The 19534-nt window shown below is 36.8% G+C and overlaps 1 protein-coding gene across 1 annotated transcript; it reads right to left on the bottom strand.

The window, feature by feature from the left end:
- Nucleotides 1-7687: 7687 nt before the first annotated feature.
- SIX3 (SIX homeobox 3) lies at nt 7688-14708 on the bottom strand. Its single transcript, XM_073628479.1, has 2 exons — nt 13824-14708; nt 7688-10259 (listed from the first exon to the last, which is right to left on the bottom strand). The coding sequence occupies exons 1-2, from the start codon at nt 14618-14620 to the stop codon at nt 10064-10066; spliced, it is 993 nt and encodes a 330-aa protein (XP_073484580.1). The 5' UTR covers nt 14621-14708; the 3' UTR covers nt 7688-10063.
- Nucleotides 14709-19534: the final 4826 nt, after the last annotated feature.

Here is a 19534-nt window from a genome sequence, read left to right as displayed (position 1 = left end):
CCGTTCAAGGAAATGGGGCCTCTTTGCAAGCTCCCGGCAACAGCATGCAATGCACGCAGGTGCTGTGCACTAGTGCAAGAAATAAGGGGTTAAACAGGCAGCAAGGAGGTGATATAACCCCTGCTCACCACCTGTGAAATGCTCCCTGAAGAGCGTTGGGAACGCTAGTGTGAATGAGCCCTAAAAGGGTAACTATGCATGATACAGTCTGACCATACAATCTTTAGATTGACCAAAACTATTTAATAGGAGCACCTACCCAACCAAACCATTTAATTTGTATTCAATCAGGCTTGCCATTGCACTTCACAGTTGTTGGTAATTCTAATGGATTGCAATGTGTGTGGTGAGTTTAGGGTTGCCTAGAAGTTCTGGGACTTGTAGTTCCACCCTGTTGCAGGACCCCCCCCCCCTCCTGACTGCTCCAACCACTCTGCTGTTCCTCTGATCCTGCCTGCAGTGCTCAGCCTTCTCCCTGTAGACTGCTAAACCAAAAGAGAGGGCAAACTGCAATTAGTTCAACGTGCTCCATCATTTCAGAGCCCTGCTGAGAATTTTTGTTTAATAATGGTCTTAATTTAGTTATGATGGTAAATACTCAAGTGAAAATTTCAGCATCTAAAAAAAAAAAAAAAAAAACTATCTGCAGCCTGGAAGGGCTCCAGTCCCTGCCTAATCTCATGTAATACACAAGTGCTATCGCACACTACCATCTCATAGAGCATTCGGGGCTGTTTTGTTTAATAGCGCAGAGATGTGTTAATTAAAAATTAGCCCATAATTTGTTTGCATTTGGCATATTCATAACAAATAATTAGGATGTTACACAGTGCAAAGATGGAGTTCTATTAAGAGCCAGTGTTTAGCTACCAGCTTCAAATTGTCTCTCTGCACAAAGCCCCCAAGGATTCACAGGATAATTATTTCCCCAGCTATAATACCTGTGCTTAGAACAGGGGAAAAAAAGGCATAACGCTTGGGCTGCAGGCTCTCAAGCTGCGCTAACGCAGAGACCAACAGCGCCGCGTTCCACCCATTCCACGCGTTCCATGCGTTTGTACGTTGCAAACTCCAATCCATGGGCTCCTGGAGAACAGAAGAGTGTCTATGGGCCCCTACAATGCCCAACAGAGCTAGAGAACGTTCCTCATACACAGGGACAGAAATATGATTGCTTTCACTCCAAACACAAGTAGGTAGACATTGATATTCTTGAAACCAGCGTTTATTTTTTTTTCCTTTAACGCCCCACTTTTTAGTGCCAGGCTTTTATGTTTAATCAGGAGGGTAACCATCTCTCTGTGAGCTGCATACATTTTAAAGAGCCTTATGATCTCATCAGCTGTATGATGCTAAATTAAAGTTCACACAGACAGCTTATGAGGCTGCTGATCCGCTATCATAGTCTTTTCTCGACCCTTCAATTACCATTTAATAGAATTACAGTTTTAAATCCTAATATAGTCTAAGAGAATTCTTCTTCTTCTTTTTTTTTTTACTTTGAGATCATTTTTTTTTATAATGCGGAGATTGTGGTGACATCCTTGAAAGTAATAAAGTATGGTGGGGGCATTGAAAGATGTTTAAAAATATATATTAGAGTTTTAATTAGAATACAGCAAATAGTTAAAATAAATTCCCACTTATCAGTTTATAGAATGGATTGTTATGTCTTTTTTTAAATTGTATATATATATATATATATATATCACAATAATATTATGGGGTTGAGGTGAAGTGTAATATATATATATATATATATATATATATATATATATATATATATATATATATATATATATATATATATAAATGTATTATTATTATGATTATTATTATTTTTTCTATGAGTTGAAGGTAACTCAGTTTGGTTTTAAGTCTTCTAGTATATGTATTTGTATGTATGTACTGCAATATATATCATTGGCTTATTGCTATTAATTAGTGTTCATGCTATGGTGTCCGTTTATGAAGCAGTGATCAGCGGTGATCCCGAGGATCACCGCAGATCACAGTCCATAAACAGTTTATGAAACAGTGATAATCGGGGGAGAACATGTTTGAACTTGTTCTCCCGCCGATTATCTCTACACACCGAGAATCCTCATGAATGACACAGTAACGGCCAGTTTATGAAGCGGTGATCTCACCGCTTCACTGGTGATCTGTGTCAGAATTCACACTCCCAGGTTCACCAGCTCAGAGGTGGTGAATCGGGGAGTGAAGAGGAAATCTGGGGGGATCTGAGGGGGAAGGAGGAAGATTTTTAACTTCCTTATGCCTCGTTCAGACCCCCCAACACTGTAAGCATGTCCCCCTGTCATATTTATGTGTATACATATTTATACATATATACATATAATGTGTATATGTATATATATATCATGTGTGTGTGTATACATGTATATATAGTGTGTGTGTGTGTATACATATGTGTATAATGTAGGGGGACACATTATTTTATTAACATTAATCCATGCCGTTGAGCGGTGATAATTTATCACTGCTTGATAAACTGACATCTGGTGCTGTAATCCCGTAAAGTCTCACGAGATTCCAGTATCAGGGGACGTTCTCCACTATTTGAAGCATTTGTAGATCACTTCACTCCTCCAAAGGTGAAGCGATCTACACCGCTTCATAAACTGGCACACAGAGGAGAAGATTCTTCACTGTGAATGCCGGAGAACGAAGCAGTGAATAGATTTCACTGCTTCATAAACGGACACCTATGTACTTGAGTATTGCTTTATATTTTACTATACGTGTGAGTTTTGGTGGAAGTAGAGGATAAAGTTTTCTATGGAATTGGTTTGTAGGAGTGACATCTACATTTATTGTATTGCTATAATACAATTGCAATAAAGGCTACTGTGTTCTACAATATTCTATTGTATTATATTCTATTGTGTATATATCAAACATATGTATTGTAATGCAGTAAAAATTGTATATCGGTGTACCACTAGACATACTGTATAGTGCTGTTGCATTACTATTCTCTACTTTACTTGGGTGTGTGTCTATATATATATATATATATATATATATATATATATATATATATATATCTTAACTGAAGACACAACATTCCAAGTGGACTATAAACTCTATACAGATATATATATATCTCATTCTGTGTATTACCATATACATTAGTTTTATTACTAGTAGCAGTAAGACTATGTTGTAATACCATAGTATATATTATATTTATACACAATATACTATATGTATACACAATATATTGTGTATAAATAAATTGCAGAATTGTTAGTGTATTGATTTACTACATATCAGTGTATCCCAATTTAGATTTATTATTACCTCTATTACTAAATTACATATTTGTTTAATTTTATAATGTCATTATTGTGTATTGTTGCATTACTATATTGTAGATTGTATGTTGGTGTTTTACTAACATCTATGTCAAGCTTGTACAATATTGTGTATTAAAATATTGTGTACGTTATAGTTTAATTGTTGTAGCCCCCGTGTGCCCTGTGTACAGAAATGCAGAAGGTTTTTATCATATAAGTTCATAATATCACTTACTATACTGTTTATAACCATTTTGTGTACTATTCTTTTACTTTTTTGTACGGTAATAATCCTTCAATCTGAATAAAAGTGTTCAGTAGAAAATATGCTGTGTCATTTTTCTGGGTCACACACTTCCATGATCTGTGAGTAAAACACTTATTTATGAGTGCCCATTGTTAGCTGTGCCCAGGCAGCAGTTACTATGTACACTCAGGCAGACTATAAGTCCCAGCAAGTGTGCTCATTTCATTTTTTTTGTTTTTTGGGTTTTTTTTTGTTTTTTGTCTGATATTCCCTGTTCTTAAGAAAAGTTAGACTACACTGCTATACAGAAATACAGCTGTGTTATAACCTTTTTTATGATGGATGGTTAGGTTGTGTTGTGATGATCAGTAGGTGAGGTGTGTATTGTGTGTATGTGTGTGTACATTGTGTTGCATGTGTCAGCTCATGGCTTTGTGTGTATGTAGAAGCACCCTGTGTATATAGCCAGTCGTGTATGCTTTCCCAACAGTCTCAATCCAAGCCAGTGTGATGTGCAGCTCAATGAGAGTTGCATGAATACACACGAATAGAGAGCTGTGCTTAGCTAACCGCAGTAATCAGAGCACTAGAGGGGCACCAACGTCCAACCAGAGTCCTGATCCACACTGGCCTGGAATCCCAACCTTGGAGCAGGGCAACACTGCACAATCCAGGCACAAAGGCTCTACCGACTGCTCACTGCTCATCAACTACTCACTGCCAGCAATGCAGCCTTGTGTGTGAATATATCCCTACAGATCTGGCATTACAGATAGATAAATAGATAGATAGATAGATAGATAGATAGATAGATAGATAGATAGATAGATAGATAGATAGATAGATAGATAGATTTCAGTTATCCAATCCCAGACCACTATTATACTGTTGCCTTTTGTGGTTGCATAGTTCCCAACATCCTGTATTATATACATTTATTATATGCTTGGAGGATTGCAGAGAAGTGACATTTCGAAAGAAAGAAAGAAAGAAAGAAAGAAAGAAAGAAAGAAAGAAAGAAAGAAAGAAAGAAAGAAAGAAAGAAAGAAAGAAAGAAAAAGGAAGAAAGAACATTTATCCAAAAAGTGTAAATCATGTCCAAGGGGTGAAAAAGAAAGTAGAGGGGTGAGTGAAAAATACAGTATATATATATATATATATATATATATATATATATATATATATATATATATATATATATATATATATATATATATATATATATATATATATATATATATATATATATATATATATAATTCAAAAATAAAAACTATTACTAATTCCCTGACACCTTGGGGTAAGATAGGGGAAAAGAGAGAGGAAAAGAAAGAAAGAAAGAAAGAAAGAAAGAAAGAAAGAAAGAAAGAAAGAAAGAAAGAAAGAAAGAAAGAAAGAAAGAAAGAAAGAAAGAAAGAAAGAAAGAAAGAAAGAAAGAAAGAACGTGTATCCAAAATCATGTCCAAGAAAAAAAAGAAAGTAGAGGGGTGAGAGAAATATACAGTATATATAATATATATGTAACTTATAGGAAATGTATGCTTGAAGGCTTTAGGAATTAAAGAAAGGAAAACTAGTACTGGTTTCCTGACACCTTGGGGTAAGATAGGGAAAAGGAGAGAAAAGAAAAGAAAGAACATTTATCCAAAAAGTGTAAATCATGCACAAGATAAAAATAAAAGTGGAGGGGTGAGAGAAAGATACAGTATATATAATATATATGCACCTTATAGGATATGTTATTATATGCTTGAAGGCTTACATGAGTGACATTCAAAAATTCGGAAAGAAAGTAAAAGGAAGAAGGGAGTGCAAAACAGACCTGAAAGAGAGAGAAAGTAGAGGCTGGACTAATTTACTAAAGAATATGAGAGTCTTCACACAGTAAACTGTATGAATATTTCCTCCTGTTTTCCAATCATGTAAAAGCAAATTCTTGTTTCTTTATCCATTTCATCTGCATGTGATTGTTTAATTCAAGTGAATATTGACTAAATGTGAAGAGTCAACTTCTTACGTAAATCATCCCAATAGATGTAAATATATCTATATCCATTCTATATGTAGATAGATAGATAGATAGATAGATAGATAGATAGATAGATAGATAGATAGATAGGACCAGACGTATCAAACTACTTGTCAGCTTACCTGGTTTGGTTCTGCACTTTGATGGATTTTTCTGTACCAGTATACCTTGTGTACATATCTAATTATTATACATATACAAATATCCATTATCCATAATAGACACTCAAGCACAAGCCATTGTATTTATCTGCCCTATACATATGCGGCATATTGTATTCCTTTTTTGGGAACTAGTTTTTGTGATTGTGAGTTGGTGCCATCTGCCCACAGACCTAAGCTGGGGGTATTGATCGCATACACTTGTAATTTCATCTTCATCCACATCCTGGCTTGTCCCGGATAATAAAACTAAGAACTGGGAGCTGAAGAAGGCCTACCGATAACGATCAGGTCCTACCAAGTAAAGAGGAAAAGCTGCCCGCTTTGCTGGGTTTGATAGGCCCTATCTTCCCCAGGCAGATGGATTTGTGTGTGGGAGCTTAACACACAGATTTTCATAGATTTACACCTCAATCAGCCATTGAAGTTTTTCAACGCAAATCCCAAATCATCATTGTTTGTGTCTTATTTGTACGGGTGGGCAAACATGATATTCGCTGAGAAATTAAGAGGCACGTGAGCAATGCCCCCCAAATTTACATCCAAATTCGTCCAAGGGTTCCCATTTAGCAAAGTCATACTTGAGAATATGTATATATATATAGAGAGAGAGACACTATACAGGGAGAGTAATATATACAGAGAGAGAGTATATATATATATATAGAGAGAGAGAGGAAGAGAGGAAAATATAAATATATATATATATATATATATATATATATATATATATATATATATATATATATATATATATATATATATATTATAAACCATTGATGTAAGTCAAACCTCTAAGCGCTTTACACACTATGCACGCGAAAGAACAACAAATAAAGCAGTCATATCTGTAAAGATTTCTTCGAAGAATTTAATTATAGCTTACAAAAGAAAAAAAAATGCAAACATCCTTCTTTTAATCTCAGCTTTAAATAAAGTAGCCTGTTTGAAAATTAATTTATAATAAAAAAAAAAATAAAAAAAAATAAAAGGGTGGGGTGACTTACCAGACTGAATATAATGATGTCAGATTTTTTTTTTTTTTTTTAATATTTTATTACACATTATTTACAGTTATTGAATACTAGGTTCACGCTGGGGGGGGGGGTAATTGTGCAGGGATTGAACGTCAATGTACACAGCAATATATAGAACTGATCCCATGACCCTAATGTTCAGGTGTATACATATTTTAGGGGGGGGGGGGGGGGGGGGGGTTCTCAGCCTAACATTTTGAAGAATCACATTAACCCTATTACTATCTGGGATTTTTTTTTTTTTGGGGGGGGGGGGGAATTTGCAGGTGAGAGCATGTAAGGACCTATATCTATAGGTGGTAAGGCATTTTTTTTTAAGAGGGAGGGGGGGTCAGGTTGTTGGTTATTATGCATCAAAACGTATATGTTCACCCAAGTGATTGCTGGAGTTCAGTGCAAATTTAGATAAAAACGTATATGTTCACCCAAGTGACTGCTAGAGCTCAGTTGCCAATTCAAATAAACTGTATCAGTGCCAACATGTTTAGAAAACCGGTCTGCCAGTTATATACTGTCACCTTCATTAATAATAGTGGTAGTTTAACAATAATGTAAAACTATTTAAATAACGTTATATAATACTTAATGGCTACCCCATGCTGGATGGCCTCTTAGAACATTAAGTCGCCAAGGTGTAACCAGTGTGAAGCAAAGAAAAAATGTGGCGCAAAAGCTGCACTTCAGGAGCAAGAAAACTGACAAATAGCACCATTTTCTGTAAATATTTTTCAATGAATTATGTAGGGTTCTTCCTAGAACAAGTGCATTTGAAGATTGGTGCCTGTACTCACAACACACTTGGGCACCTCCCCTGTGACTCTCCACCGAATCTGGCGAATATTTGACCCTGTCTGTCGCAGTAGTAAGCAGGGAAGAAGTCTGCCCCCCCCCCCCCCCCCCCAAAAAAAGGAGGTGAGTCGGAAGTGAAAAATTTGTTTTGAAATGGACATGAAATTCCAGGCACGTTTCTTTGTGAGTAATAAGAAGATTATAAAAATGTATTTTCAAGTAAAAACAAGTTTGCAATCCAGCTCGTGTTATTCACGGCTGGATAAGCAGCCTGGGGCAAAGCAAAAAAAAAGTTTAATGCATAAGCTAGTGCTTGGATACTGCAAGCTATGCAAAATAGGTAAAAAGCAGATCACATGACAGGGCACCTAAGTCTGCAGGGGAGGAGCTCAAGGCTAAATAGAGGGAGACGGTGATATATATATATATATATATATATATATTTTTTTTTTTTTTTTTGCCAACACACAAGTGCAATGCAGCAAGAAACCCTAACTTCCCAGGGTGAGCTGCAAACACAAAAAAGAAAAAAAAAAGGATTTCCATATTACCTAGAAATACCCCTGCAGACAATGAATCCTCTTTTTTGATGATGGGGAAAAAAAAGTATATACACATGATTGTGCTCTTAAGGGTTAATGGAATCTGCACTGATAGGCTTTTTTGCTAACTGCCATTCAAGACTTTCAAGAACTGACAAAAAAAGAACCCAAAACAAACGCAAACATACATATTGCCATACATTGAAATATTTAGGATGTTGCTGAACCCTTTGGATTGTGTCTATATCCCCCACCCTGGCTCACAGAACTCAGAAAAGTGCAATCGAGGGAAGGAGAGGTTAAGGAGTTAATGGGACCATGACGAATACACCAGAATCGCAGAAGAAATAGGAAAACCAAATGAGTTTTTTTGTATTTTGAGAAAGTTTTGTACATATGGAAACAGAAACACGCAGAGCAGACAAGATTATAATAAGCGCTCTAAAAGTGGGCCCTCAGAATTGCCCGGGGAGGTTCGGGGGGGGACACCTGGAACAGTTCTTGCATAACATGATTACAGTTTGTATCAAAAGCATGTCAAGAGTTGGGGGGTCCAGGAAAGAAAAGAAAAAGAAAGAAAGAAAGAAAGAAAGAAAGAAAGAAAGAAAGAAAGAAAGAAAGAAAGAAAGAAAGAAAGAAAGAAAGAAAGAAAGAAAGAAAGCTTGCAAAACAGAACAGAAAAAAGGGGAGAGAGAAAAGAAAATAAAGTTGAACAGGCTAAACAAAATAATAAAAAGAAAGAAAATTGCCAACCGGAAAAAGGAAAGAGAAGAAAAGAGAGGAGAGAAAGAGAGAAGGGAAAGAAAAGTTGAAAACAGACCACAAAATAAAAAAAATAAAAGCAAGAGAAAGAAAGAAAGAGTGAGAGAGGAAATAAGAGTTGAAACAGAAGAAAAGAAAGAGAGAGAGAGAGAGAGAGAGAGAGAGAGAGAGAGAGAGAGAGAGAGAGAGAGAGAAAGGGAGAGAGGGGAACAAGAGGGGGGAGACAGAGAAAAGGGGAATTTAAAAAAAGGCCAGAAAAGGGGGAGAGAGAAAGAGGGAGCGGAGAGAAAAAGGAAATGAGAGTTGAAAACAGACAAGAAAAGGGAAGAAAGAGTGAAGTAAAAAGGGGCCAGTAAATGGGGGGGGGGGGGGGGGGGGAGGAAAGTTGAAACAGCTGAAGGAGAAACAAGAGAGAGAGAGGGAAGGCAGGCACCTTCCACAATGCAAAAGCAACTCAAACAAAAGGGGTTGTGGGGCAAATATTAGGGAAACAAATTAGAAATATTATATACAAGCATTTCTACACATATATTACAACTGGGAACACGGCCTCATCATTGAGATATACATAATTCATATAAAATCTTGAAATAAAAATAAAAATCTGTTACAGTCATAAACTATTCTTTTTTCCACATTAACCAGTAAACCCACACAGGCAGTGACAGAGGTGTAGAAAAAAAGGTGCTTACGAATAAAAATGATTGTCAGCTGGACAACAAAAAAATAAAAATAAAAAAAAATAACAATGAAAAAAAAAATACAGAAATGGTTTGCATCTGGAGTGACCATTTTTGACAGACAGAGGAGATAAATCGACAAAAAAATAAATAACAAAAAGGAAAAAACTGAGAAGAGGTGGCGATATGAGTGTTTCCTCTTCCTGGAGATCCTGGGTAGGTTTTTTTTTTTTTTGTTTTTTTTTTTGTTTGTTTGTTTGTTTGTTTGTTTGTTTTTTTGGAACGGAGAGGTTTAGAATAAAGTCCCCACATACAAATGATTCATGCAAGTGGTCATGCGTCCATAATAAGCGCAAATTGACGTCGTGCTTGTCCATAGAAGTCTAGGTGTCACCTTTTTTTTACGTCCTCTAGTTGTTGTGTGACAGTCCCTGGAAGTTCAGGTCCATAATCAGTCCCTTCTAGGTCTGGCATGAGTGGGTCTGCCTAGCTATCATACATCACATTCTGAGTCGCTGGAGGTGACTGACAGGATGGAGGTGCCAGTCTCGGCTCGTTCTGCCAGGCTGGACACACTGGTGGTCGGACTGGCAGCCGCTGTGGAGGGTGACTCTGCCGAGCTGTGTGTAGGGCAACCCGGATCTGCCAACGACCGCATGCCACTTTGTCCAATAGACTGATGCTGAAGCCTGGTAAAGGAGGACACCACAGAAGGCAACGTGAATATTCAAAATGGGGACATGTTTTTTTTTCCCTACCACAATCATGAAAAAGGGGGCCCAAGTGTTTGTACTGCGCTACTACAATACAAGCACCCTAGCACTTCTTAGCAACCTAGCACCTCTTGGTACCCACCACCCCATCCTCCTCTTATATTTTAAATGCCTTGACATATAGATGTCAAGTCAACTATAACCAGACTAGAAAACAACATTCTTAAAAAAAATATTCTTTATAATACAAGTCCAAAATAAACTGGAACCAGTTCTTGGGAACTTTTTTTCCGCAGTTATAATTTAAGACCTTCAGGGGCGACAATTATTGGGTTGCAAGTTGTATTTTAATTTTAATGTTGTTACCTCGTGTTGGGCTATTTGAAATGTAATGTGTTCCTTATAATACCGCTGTACCAGTGCTGACCCAGTTATGTTCTCTATTAGGGGTATAACATAAAACTGTGATCTTTTCACTGCCACACAGGATGTGCGACACTCTATTTTTATTTTGGACAATTCTGCTACATTTATCATTATCCAATTATATAAATAAAGAAAACGTGTATAGTTTATGCCACAACTGTCTATTGTGTGCTATGCAGTCGCTGCATAACATCAGCACATCATTAGGTTACTTAAATATCTTCTAGTTTTATAGTTGTCATAAAAAAAAAAAATAACATAAAAAAATAAGTAAAACACCCCAAAATGTATCAGGTTTCATTGAACCCCTTCAGTATTTCCCATTCAGCAAAATAGTATTTAAAAAAAATAACAATACCAATAAAATAATGTAATCTTGCCTCCCTAGGGGCCTAATATGAAATGTTTAACTTCTTCTCTAGATCCTAAAAAAAGAGCAGATCTCCCTATACAATGGACCCTATAAGACTGGACTTCTTAGAATATTATTATCACACAAATCCCTAAAGGACTGATTGGGAAAATCCATTAATTTGGCATTACTGGGTCTATTGAGATTTTAATTATGACCTATAATAATGTATGTAGATGTAGTTACATTTATAGGTGTATTTAGATGCATAGATGTATTTATATATGTATTTAGATATATAGATCTAATTACATTTTTAGGTGTATTTAGATGCATAGATGTAATTACAGATGCATTTAGATATATATACTTGTAGTTGGGTAATGGATGTATTTAGACACAGAGATACATTTATCCATATATTTATATACTGTGGTTACATATAGGTGTATTTACATACAGATATGTGGTTACATTTATAAGTGTATTTAGATATTTAGATACATGAATGCAGTTACATTATAGATGCATTTACATACATATTTGTATTTACATTTGTAGGTGTATGTAGATATTTAGATTCATAGATGTATTTACATCTATAGGTCTATTTAGATACATAGATGTATGTAGATATTTAGATACATAGATGTCTGTGCATTTATAGGTGTATGTAGATATATATCTAGGAAATGTATAGTTTAGTCTATAGTAGATGGTAGTTGTACAATGTTCTCTGTTGCCCTGCCTCTTGTTGGGGGTCCCAGGTATTATTTAAGGCGCTATATATTGTGCAGTACTGGCACTGTCAATACCTTTTCTGTTGACAAAAGCCCCCCGTAGCTAACCTTGTTTACCATTTAAGCCTAGCTGCTGTAATTCCCTAATTTGCCCTAACCAACATTGAAAGAGGTAAACAATTTGTGTCAGTGTCTTTCTTGCTCAGTACAAATGAAGCCCAGCCTGCCAGTGACATAATGTAATGAATTTCAGCAGACAATAGGTACACTGCACGTTTGTTTACACACTCGCTGTGTTAATTAAATGGAAATCAGGACGAGCCCGGAGAAGCTACTTAAGAGGGGTTTTAGCCTTCCAGAATGGAGGTGCATCACCTAGACCTAATCAGGGGCCATTGCACATGACTTGGGTGGTGTTTAAAAACATTTCCTCCTCTTCTTCCTGACTTGTCCTCATCTTTCTGCACATTGCACACTCACTGCTGGGTGTTGTGGAAGTCCACACTGGGTGTACCATTATGGGGGGGGGGGGGTCATTTTGAATTACAGCTATAATGCTGCTGAGTGCTGCTGAATAAAATCTATATATCTATATAACATGGCAGATGACATAGGTATAATGTATGTGTGTGTGATTTGCTGAAAATCTCTCCTTGTATAAATGGGGGTATGTGTGTGTAGCTCGATTCATGTGCTTGTGTTTACCTATACGTACATACATAATTATATTTTATATATCTTCCCTAATTTATATTAAAAGGGTGTGTGTGTTTTTATATATATATATTATAGAGAGAGAGTGTCAGATACAATTTGCCTTCATTTACTTAACATTATATATATAGCCAGATTAGTAAAAAAATAAAATAAAAAAAAATTAAAAAAAACCTACGTACTTAACATCGTATTTAAAATGTATATGTGTATGTGTATATATATATATATATATATATATATATATATATATATATATATATATATATATATATATATATCGATAGAGAGAGGGGGTGGCGAGAGAGTGTCAAATAAACGTTTAACTTCACTTACTTAACATTCTATATAAATAGTCAAATTAGTCAATAAACCTATTTATTTCACTTACTTAACTTTATATATATATAAATATATATATAGAGAGAGAGAGAGAGAGAGAGAGAGAGAGAGAGAGAGAGAGAGAGAGAGAGAGAGAGAGATACATTGAACTAAACTTTCTTACCATTTTAAATATAAAATAGTTATTTATTTTGACTTACTTAACATGATAGAAATGTGTGTAAAGGAATAAATGGATAGGTAGAAAGATAAATAGATAAATAGATAGATAGATAGATAGATAGATAGATAGATAGATAGATAGATAGATAGATAGATAGATAGAGAGAAGAGAGATTGAAAGAGACAGGGAACAAGAGAAAAAGAGCAAGAAAGGGAGAGGGTGTAAAATACATATTTAATTTCCCCATTCTACCATTATGTATTTTTTGTATTTGACTATAGATATATACGGAGCCATATATATATATATATATATATATATATATATATATATATATATATATATATATATATATATATATAACTATATATCATAATATAAAAGCTATACTTTCTTTAGAAAAAAAAATATCATATACTTTACTTTATAAATAAATACAATTTTTTTTTTTTTTTTTTTAGAGAGAGGGAAGCCTATACTCCGTTTAGATTAAAATATATATCCTACATTTCACTTTATTAAAAAAATGTTTAAAAATAAAATAAAATTATATATATATATTATTATTATTATTATTAGGATATTAGGTATTGCATTACTAGTGCTATTATTATTGTTGTTGTTAATAATATTTTGCATTATTATTGTGGTTGTTTTTATCATCTCCTGGTTCTGCTCTGGTCTTTTTTACCATGAAAGTGTTGAGTGAGATGCTACTGTTGACCTAAGTGGGAAGTGGCCCCCATGGTGCGCTGAGAAGGCCCCCCCCCCCCCCCCCCCAGCCCTGAGAGGTGGGCACTGACCTGTTCTTGGCAGCCGCCGCTCTGTCCCTCTGCCTCCGGTTCTTGAACCAGTTGCCCACCTGGGTGGGGGTGAGCCCGGTGGCCTGGGCCAGTTCCCTTTTCTTGCTGGGGTTGGGGTAGGGGTCCTGCAGGTACCACTCCCTCAGCAGGCTGCGAGTCCTCTCCTTGAAGCAATGGGTTTTCTGCTCTCCGTCCCAGATGGTCCTGGGCAGGGGGAACTTCTTCCTCACCCTGTACTTATCAACGGGTCCTAGGGGGCGGCCCCGGAGCTTCTCGGCCTCCTGGTAGTGGGCTTCCAGCCACATGGCCTGCAGCTTCCCGTGGGAGTCCTTGGTGAACTTGTGGTTCTCCAGGATGTGGTAGAGGTCCCTGAAGTTGCCGGTGTGGAAGGCCACCACGGCCCGGGCTCTCAGGATGGACTCATGCTTGTTGATGGCCTCGCACGCCCCGGGGGCCACGGGCAGGGACCACAGGAAGCGCCCCAGCCTCTCGATGTCCCCGGTCTCCTCCAGCGTCTCGCACACGCTGGCCACTTGCTCCGGGGAGAAGTTGAGAGTGGGCAGCTGGAACATTGACAGCTCTTCGGGCGCCCGCACGCCGCCGCCTCCTCCGCCTCCTCCGCCGCCACCTCCACCGCTGCCGCTGCCGCCGGCCAGGAGCAGGGAGCGCTCGCTGAAGTTTGGCAGGAAGAAGTGGGTGGGATAGAGCTCTAGAGGAGATCGGAACACCATGGAATGACCGCAGTACAAGAGAGAATCACAAGAGAAAGAAAAAAAAAAAAAGAAAAAAAAAATCATTCAATCATTCAAACAGCAATCGCCTAATGACACCGGCCTCATAATATCTCCCCTACATCCACACTGAGTGCAGCATTGAAACATTGTTTCGCTTTTCTATTGGTCTACCAGGTGTCGTTGTGAGGTCGCCATGGCGACGCTGCCAATCACTGTCAGGTTTGCCAATCATGGACTGCCACGTCACAGGACCACTTCCCCCCTGTAGGAAAAGGGGAGGTAGGAGTGAAGTAGGGAGGAGGAGGGGGGGGGGGGTTCCATGTTTGCTGCTGCTGCTTGCTGGAGGTTTATCTAATCTGCTACTCCCCTTCCCCTAAATAAGGGATCAAATAATGTGATTGCTGAATGGGATGAGCAATTAGTGGGTGGAATATTATTGTGATCTTAACGAGGCTAAAGGAGATATGGGGGGAAGGGGAGCAGGAAAAAAAGAGAGAGAGAAACAGAGAGAGAGAGAGAGAGAGAGAGAGAGAGAGGGGAAAAAGGGGGGAGATAAATGGGCCAGGCTGGGATACACTAAAGGGCTCCTGACTGAGACAATTTACACATGATTTGCACGTAGTTTCACTTCATTCTGCCCATCTGAACACTAATAGTGCCTGGAAAAGAAAAGAGAGATGAGATCATTAGAGGCATCCTCGTCCTGGTGACCCTATCACAGGCTCAGGGAGCAGATTGTGGGCAGCCTGGCACTGCAACCTCTCCAGCAAGTCCAATCCTGCCAGGAGGAGGGAGGTGGGGGGCATCCCTGCTCTTCTTCTCACTCTTTATAAACTTTTCTACAAGCCACAGCAACTTTCTACAAGTTCTACAGTTACTTTGCAAATCACTTTTTTTTGTTCCATCTATCTTTCAGATATTGACAACTGTATCTGTATGCTGCTCACATATAACTATATGCATGACTACTTTATATTCTGCCCCCATATCACTATATGAATCTATACTTTATATAATGCCACCTGTATTCTACCCCTATATCACTATATGAATGAATATTTTATATTCTGACCCATATCACTATGAATACTTTGTATAGTGACAACTGTATTCAACCCCCATATTACTATGCATGAATATCTTATATTCTGCCCCATATCACTATATGAATGCATAGTTTATATAATGCCAACTGTATTCTACCCCTATATCACTATATGAATGAATACTTTATATTCTTACCCATATCACTATATGAATGAATACTTTGTATAATGACAACTGTATTCTACCCCCATATTACTATATGCATGAATACTTTATATTCTGCCCCCATATCACTATATGAATGAATGCATTATATAATGACCACTGTTTTCTACCCCACATCACTATATGAATGAATGCAATATATGATGAAAACTGTATTCTACCCCCCCTATCACTATATGAATGAACACTTTATATAATTAATGACCACTGTATTCTGCCTCCATATCACTATATGGATGAATACTGCATATAATGACATACATATTCTAACCTCATATCACTATATGAATGAATACTGTATTCTGTCCCCATATCACTAGGATGAATATTGTATATAATGACCACTGTATTTTACCCCCATATCACTATATGAATGAATACTTTACATATTGACAACTCTATCCCCATATCAATATATGAATGAATACTTTATATAATGACCATTGTGTTCTACCCCCATATCACTATATGCTGTTCTATGTATACTTTAAATTATGGCAACTGTATGATGCTACTTAGCAGATGCAGCATGTCACTGATATCAACTGATTACTGGTGTCTTCTTCCACTAGTGATGTCATACCTGGAAAGCAGTCATACATTCTAAGACAGGGACACAGTTTATTTATTATCAATGTGATCATATTATATACCAATCCTGCATACTATTGCATATTGATATCATAATAATAGAAATAAGTAATTTTGATAGTATTTCGAATTAGATTCTGTTGTATTGGATTATTCCTTATGTCATCACATTTGAAGAAAAGTGATGTCTGGAAGGTAGTGATGGATTTTTAAATAAGGTGATCAGTATTATATACACACACACCAATATCAATATCATGTAAGCCTATGTATTCATTTAGTTGTAATAAGAATAAGAATATTAATACAAAAATACTAATAAAAATATAATAATAATAACAAAAACATCATATTCATAAAAAAGTACAAAATAATAACATAATAATAATAATAATAATAATAATAATAATATGTAGCTTATACTCCAAGTGCACGCTTTTTATTACATTGGTATTTTTGTCATCACATTGGAACATTGGAGAGAAATGCTGCCAGGAAAGTGTTGCTATAGAGGCCATATTTTTTTATATTTTTATCTATGAATATAGACCTACATATATTCTGAAAGTAGCCCTGTTATGTATTACATACAGTATATATATTATATGTCACATAACAGACTGGAAATGGCAGCATGAGTTACCATTACTGGTAGGGGTGGTATATCTATCTATCTATCTATCTATCTATCTATCTATCTATCTATCTATCTATCTATCTATCTATCTATCTATCTATCTATCTATCTATCTATCTATCTATCTATATATCACACACACACACACATATATAATATAATATAATATATGTTTCTACCCCCAGCCCCCCAGCCATTGTTCCTCTTGTGGTTTTCCATGTTCTGATCTTGCCCCTACATGTGTATATCAGTGGGATACAGAAGGCAGGCGTGCTGGAACTTCTATACCTATAGATCCCCCCCACCAGCTCCCACCCTACAACTCTCTCTTATTAGGTGAGAAGATTTAATCAGCATCTCAGTGCTTTGTTGAATTTGTGTAGCTATGGCAGTGTGATTTACAGAGATTTGTACGGGTCAGGGAAGTCTTTCCAGCCTTACTGTGTATATTTAGACAGGACTTTGCTTGGTGTTAAAAAGTGTATATTTTGAATGGGTTCACACACAGTAGCAAACAATAGCCACTTTGTAAAGGCATGTACAACGCGTATTGAAACGCAGCACCCAGACTTCTGCTAATCTGCCCTCAGTAAAGCTGAAATAATTATCCTAAGCCGCCTTTCTACAAGGAAAAAAAATCATTGAGGAATTCAAACTTTTTTTTTTTTTTTGAAAGATCTTTTCTGCATTCCGATGGAGATCTAGGGGCAAAGCATAGAGCCCCAACTACTTCCAGCCCTCAATGGAAAACAGATATAACAATAAAAACAGGAGACATAGCGTGACATGCAACTTCAGCAGAAGAAAAGAGACAGCAATGGAGGCTGAGTAGGTTCCCCTTCATGGCTGGAGCAGCTCAGGGTATCACATGCACAGGGGCCACACATAGGTTACAGCACAGGGAGGGCCAATAGGATTGCCTCAAACGTGTAGACCTATTAGTAGTACAGCTAATGAGCCATGAGTAATTAAGTGCTTAACATATCACGAAGTTAACTGTAAGATCAAGTTACACACACACACACAACACTGCTCCAGCAAAGGTACAAATATACATTCTGCATAAAACTCCATTGGAGGTGTTGGTGAGGTCATCCCTTGCCTTAGAAGGGGAGTGACGTCACTTCTGTCAAACTATAGATTTTGAAAGTAGGGATGCCACTTCTGTAACTGCATAACATGTTTGATGATATCACATTTGTTAAAAATGGCCTAATTATAGAGTGTCAATGGGCCACCTAACAAATCAAACAAGAATATCACTCATATGTATAAATCTGTGCTTTTTCAAAATATGAATGAGTTATAAAGAGTAGCAATGGCTCTCCTGGAAAAAAAAAGTTCAAAACTTTAACATACATGTATATAAGAGTAAGGTCATTCTGTAAAAAAAAAAAAAAGAGAGAAATGTTTGATTTTTCAAGAGCTTTGATGTCATCAGGTGTTATGTGATGTCATTCCTCAGATCATTGTCAAGGACTGTCAAGGGCTGCCCTTCTCTCCCTCCCACTCTCTCTCTCCACATATACTGTAAGTACATATAAATAAACTTTCTTTCTTTTTCTTTTTTTCTCTCTCTTTCTCTCTACATCTATCTATCTATCTATCTATCTATCTATCTATCTATCTATCTATCTATCTATCTATCTATCTATCTATCTATCTATCTATCTTTTTTATACACAATCCCTTTCTCTTTCTTTCTCCCTTTCTCTCTCTCTCTCTCTCATATATTATCTCTCTCTCTCTCTCTCTCTCTCTCTCTCTCTCTCTCTCTCTCTCTCTCTCTCTCTCTCTCTCTGTATCTATATATTAACAACTATGTATATAGTCATTGCTATGAGCTAGTGTGTGTGTGTATAAACACTCTGATTATGGAAATAACTGGAGGAGGGGGTTATTGCTATTGATTCTACTTCCTCACTGTCACATGTATACCTTGAATTCTTAGAAATTAAATGACTTCATCTGATTGAATAGACAATAATAAAAATAATATAACGTTGGATTCAAGTGGATTCAAGCTCTAGGTCTATCTATTGTTATTCCCTGTATATATATATATATATATATATATATATATATATATATATATATATATTTATATATATATATATATATATATATACTCTTCATATCATGTGTAATATTGTGCAGAGAGTGTGCAGCAGGCAGCAGGCTCCAGCAGGCAGTGATTGGGCTAGCCCTGGCTATGTTAGGGACACATTCTTATGTCCTTAAATGCACAAGCAGATAATTGTTGGCGCTCCATCTTTGTGTGAGGGGGCCAAATGCCTTTTAATGACTGCAGCTGCTGGCTGAAATCTATCAATGGAATTGGCTTATTGCGAAGCCCCCCTAGAAAAAAAAAATCTTCTCACTGCCTTCAAATCTAGAGTTGGAAGATTGGTGATGGATTGAGATAGAGGCATAAAAGGTCTGAGAGCTGGGCAGCCATCAGCAGGGAGACAAGAGCA

Source organism: Aquarana catesbeiana, linkage group LG04 (genome assembly GCF_042186555.1).
Source record: "Aquarana catesbeiana isolate 2022-GZ linkage group LG04, ASM4218655v1, whole genome shotgun sequence".
NCBI classification, from domain to species: Eukaryota; Metazoa; Chordata; class Amphibia; order Anura; family Ranidae; genus Aquarana; species Aquarana catesbeiana.
This window is presented reverse-complemented; position numbering and strand designations above follow the sequence as displayed.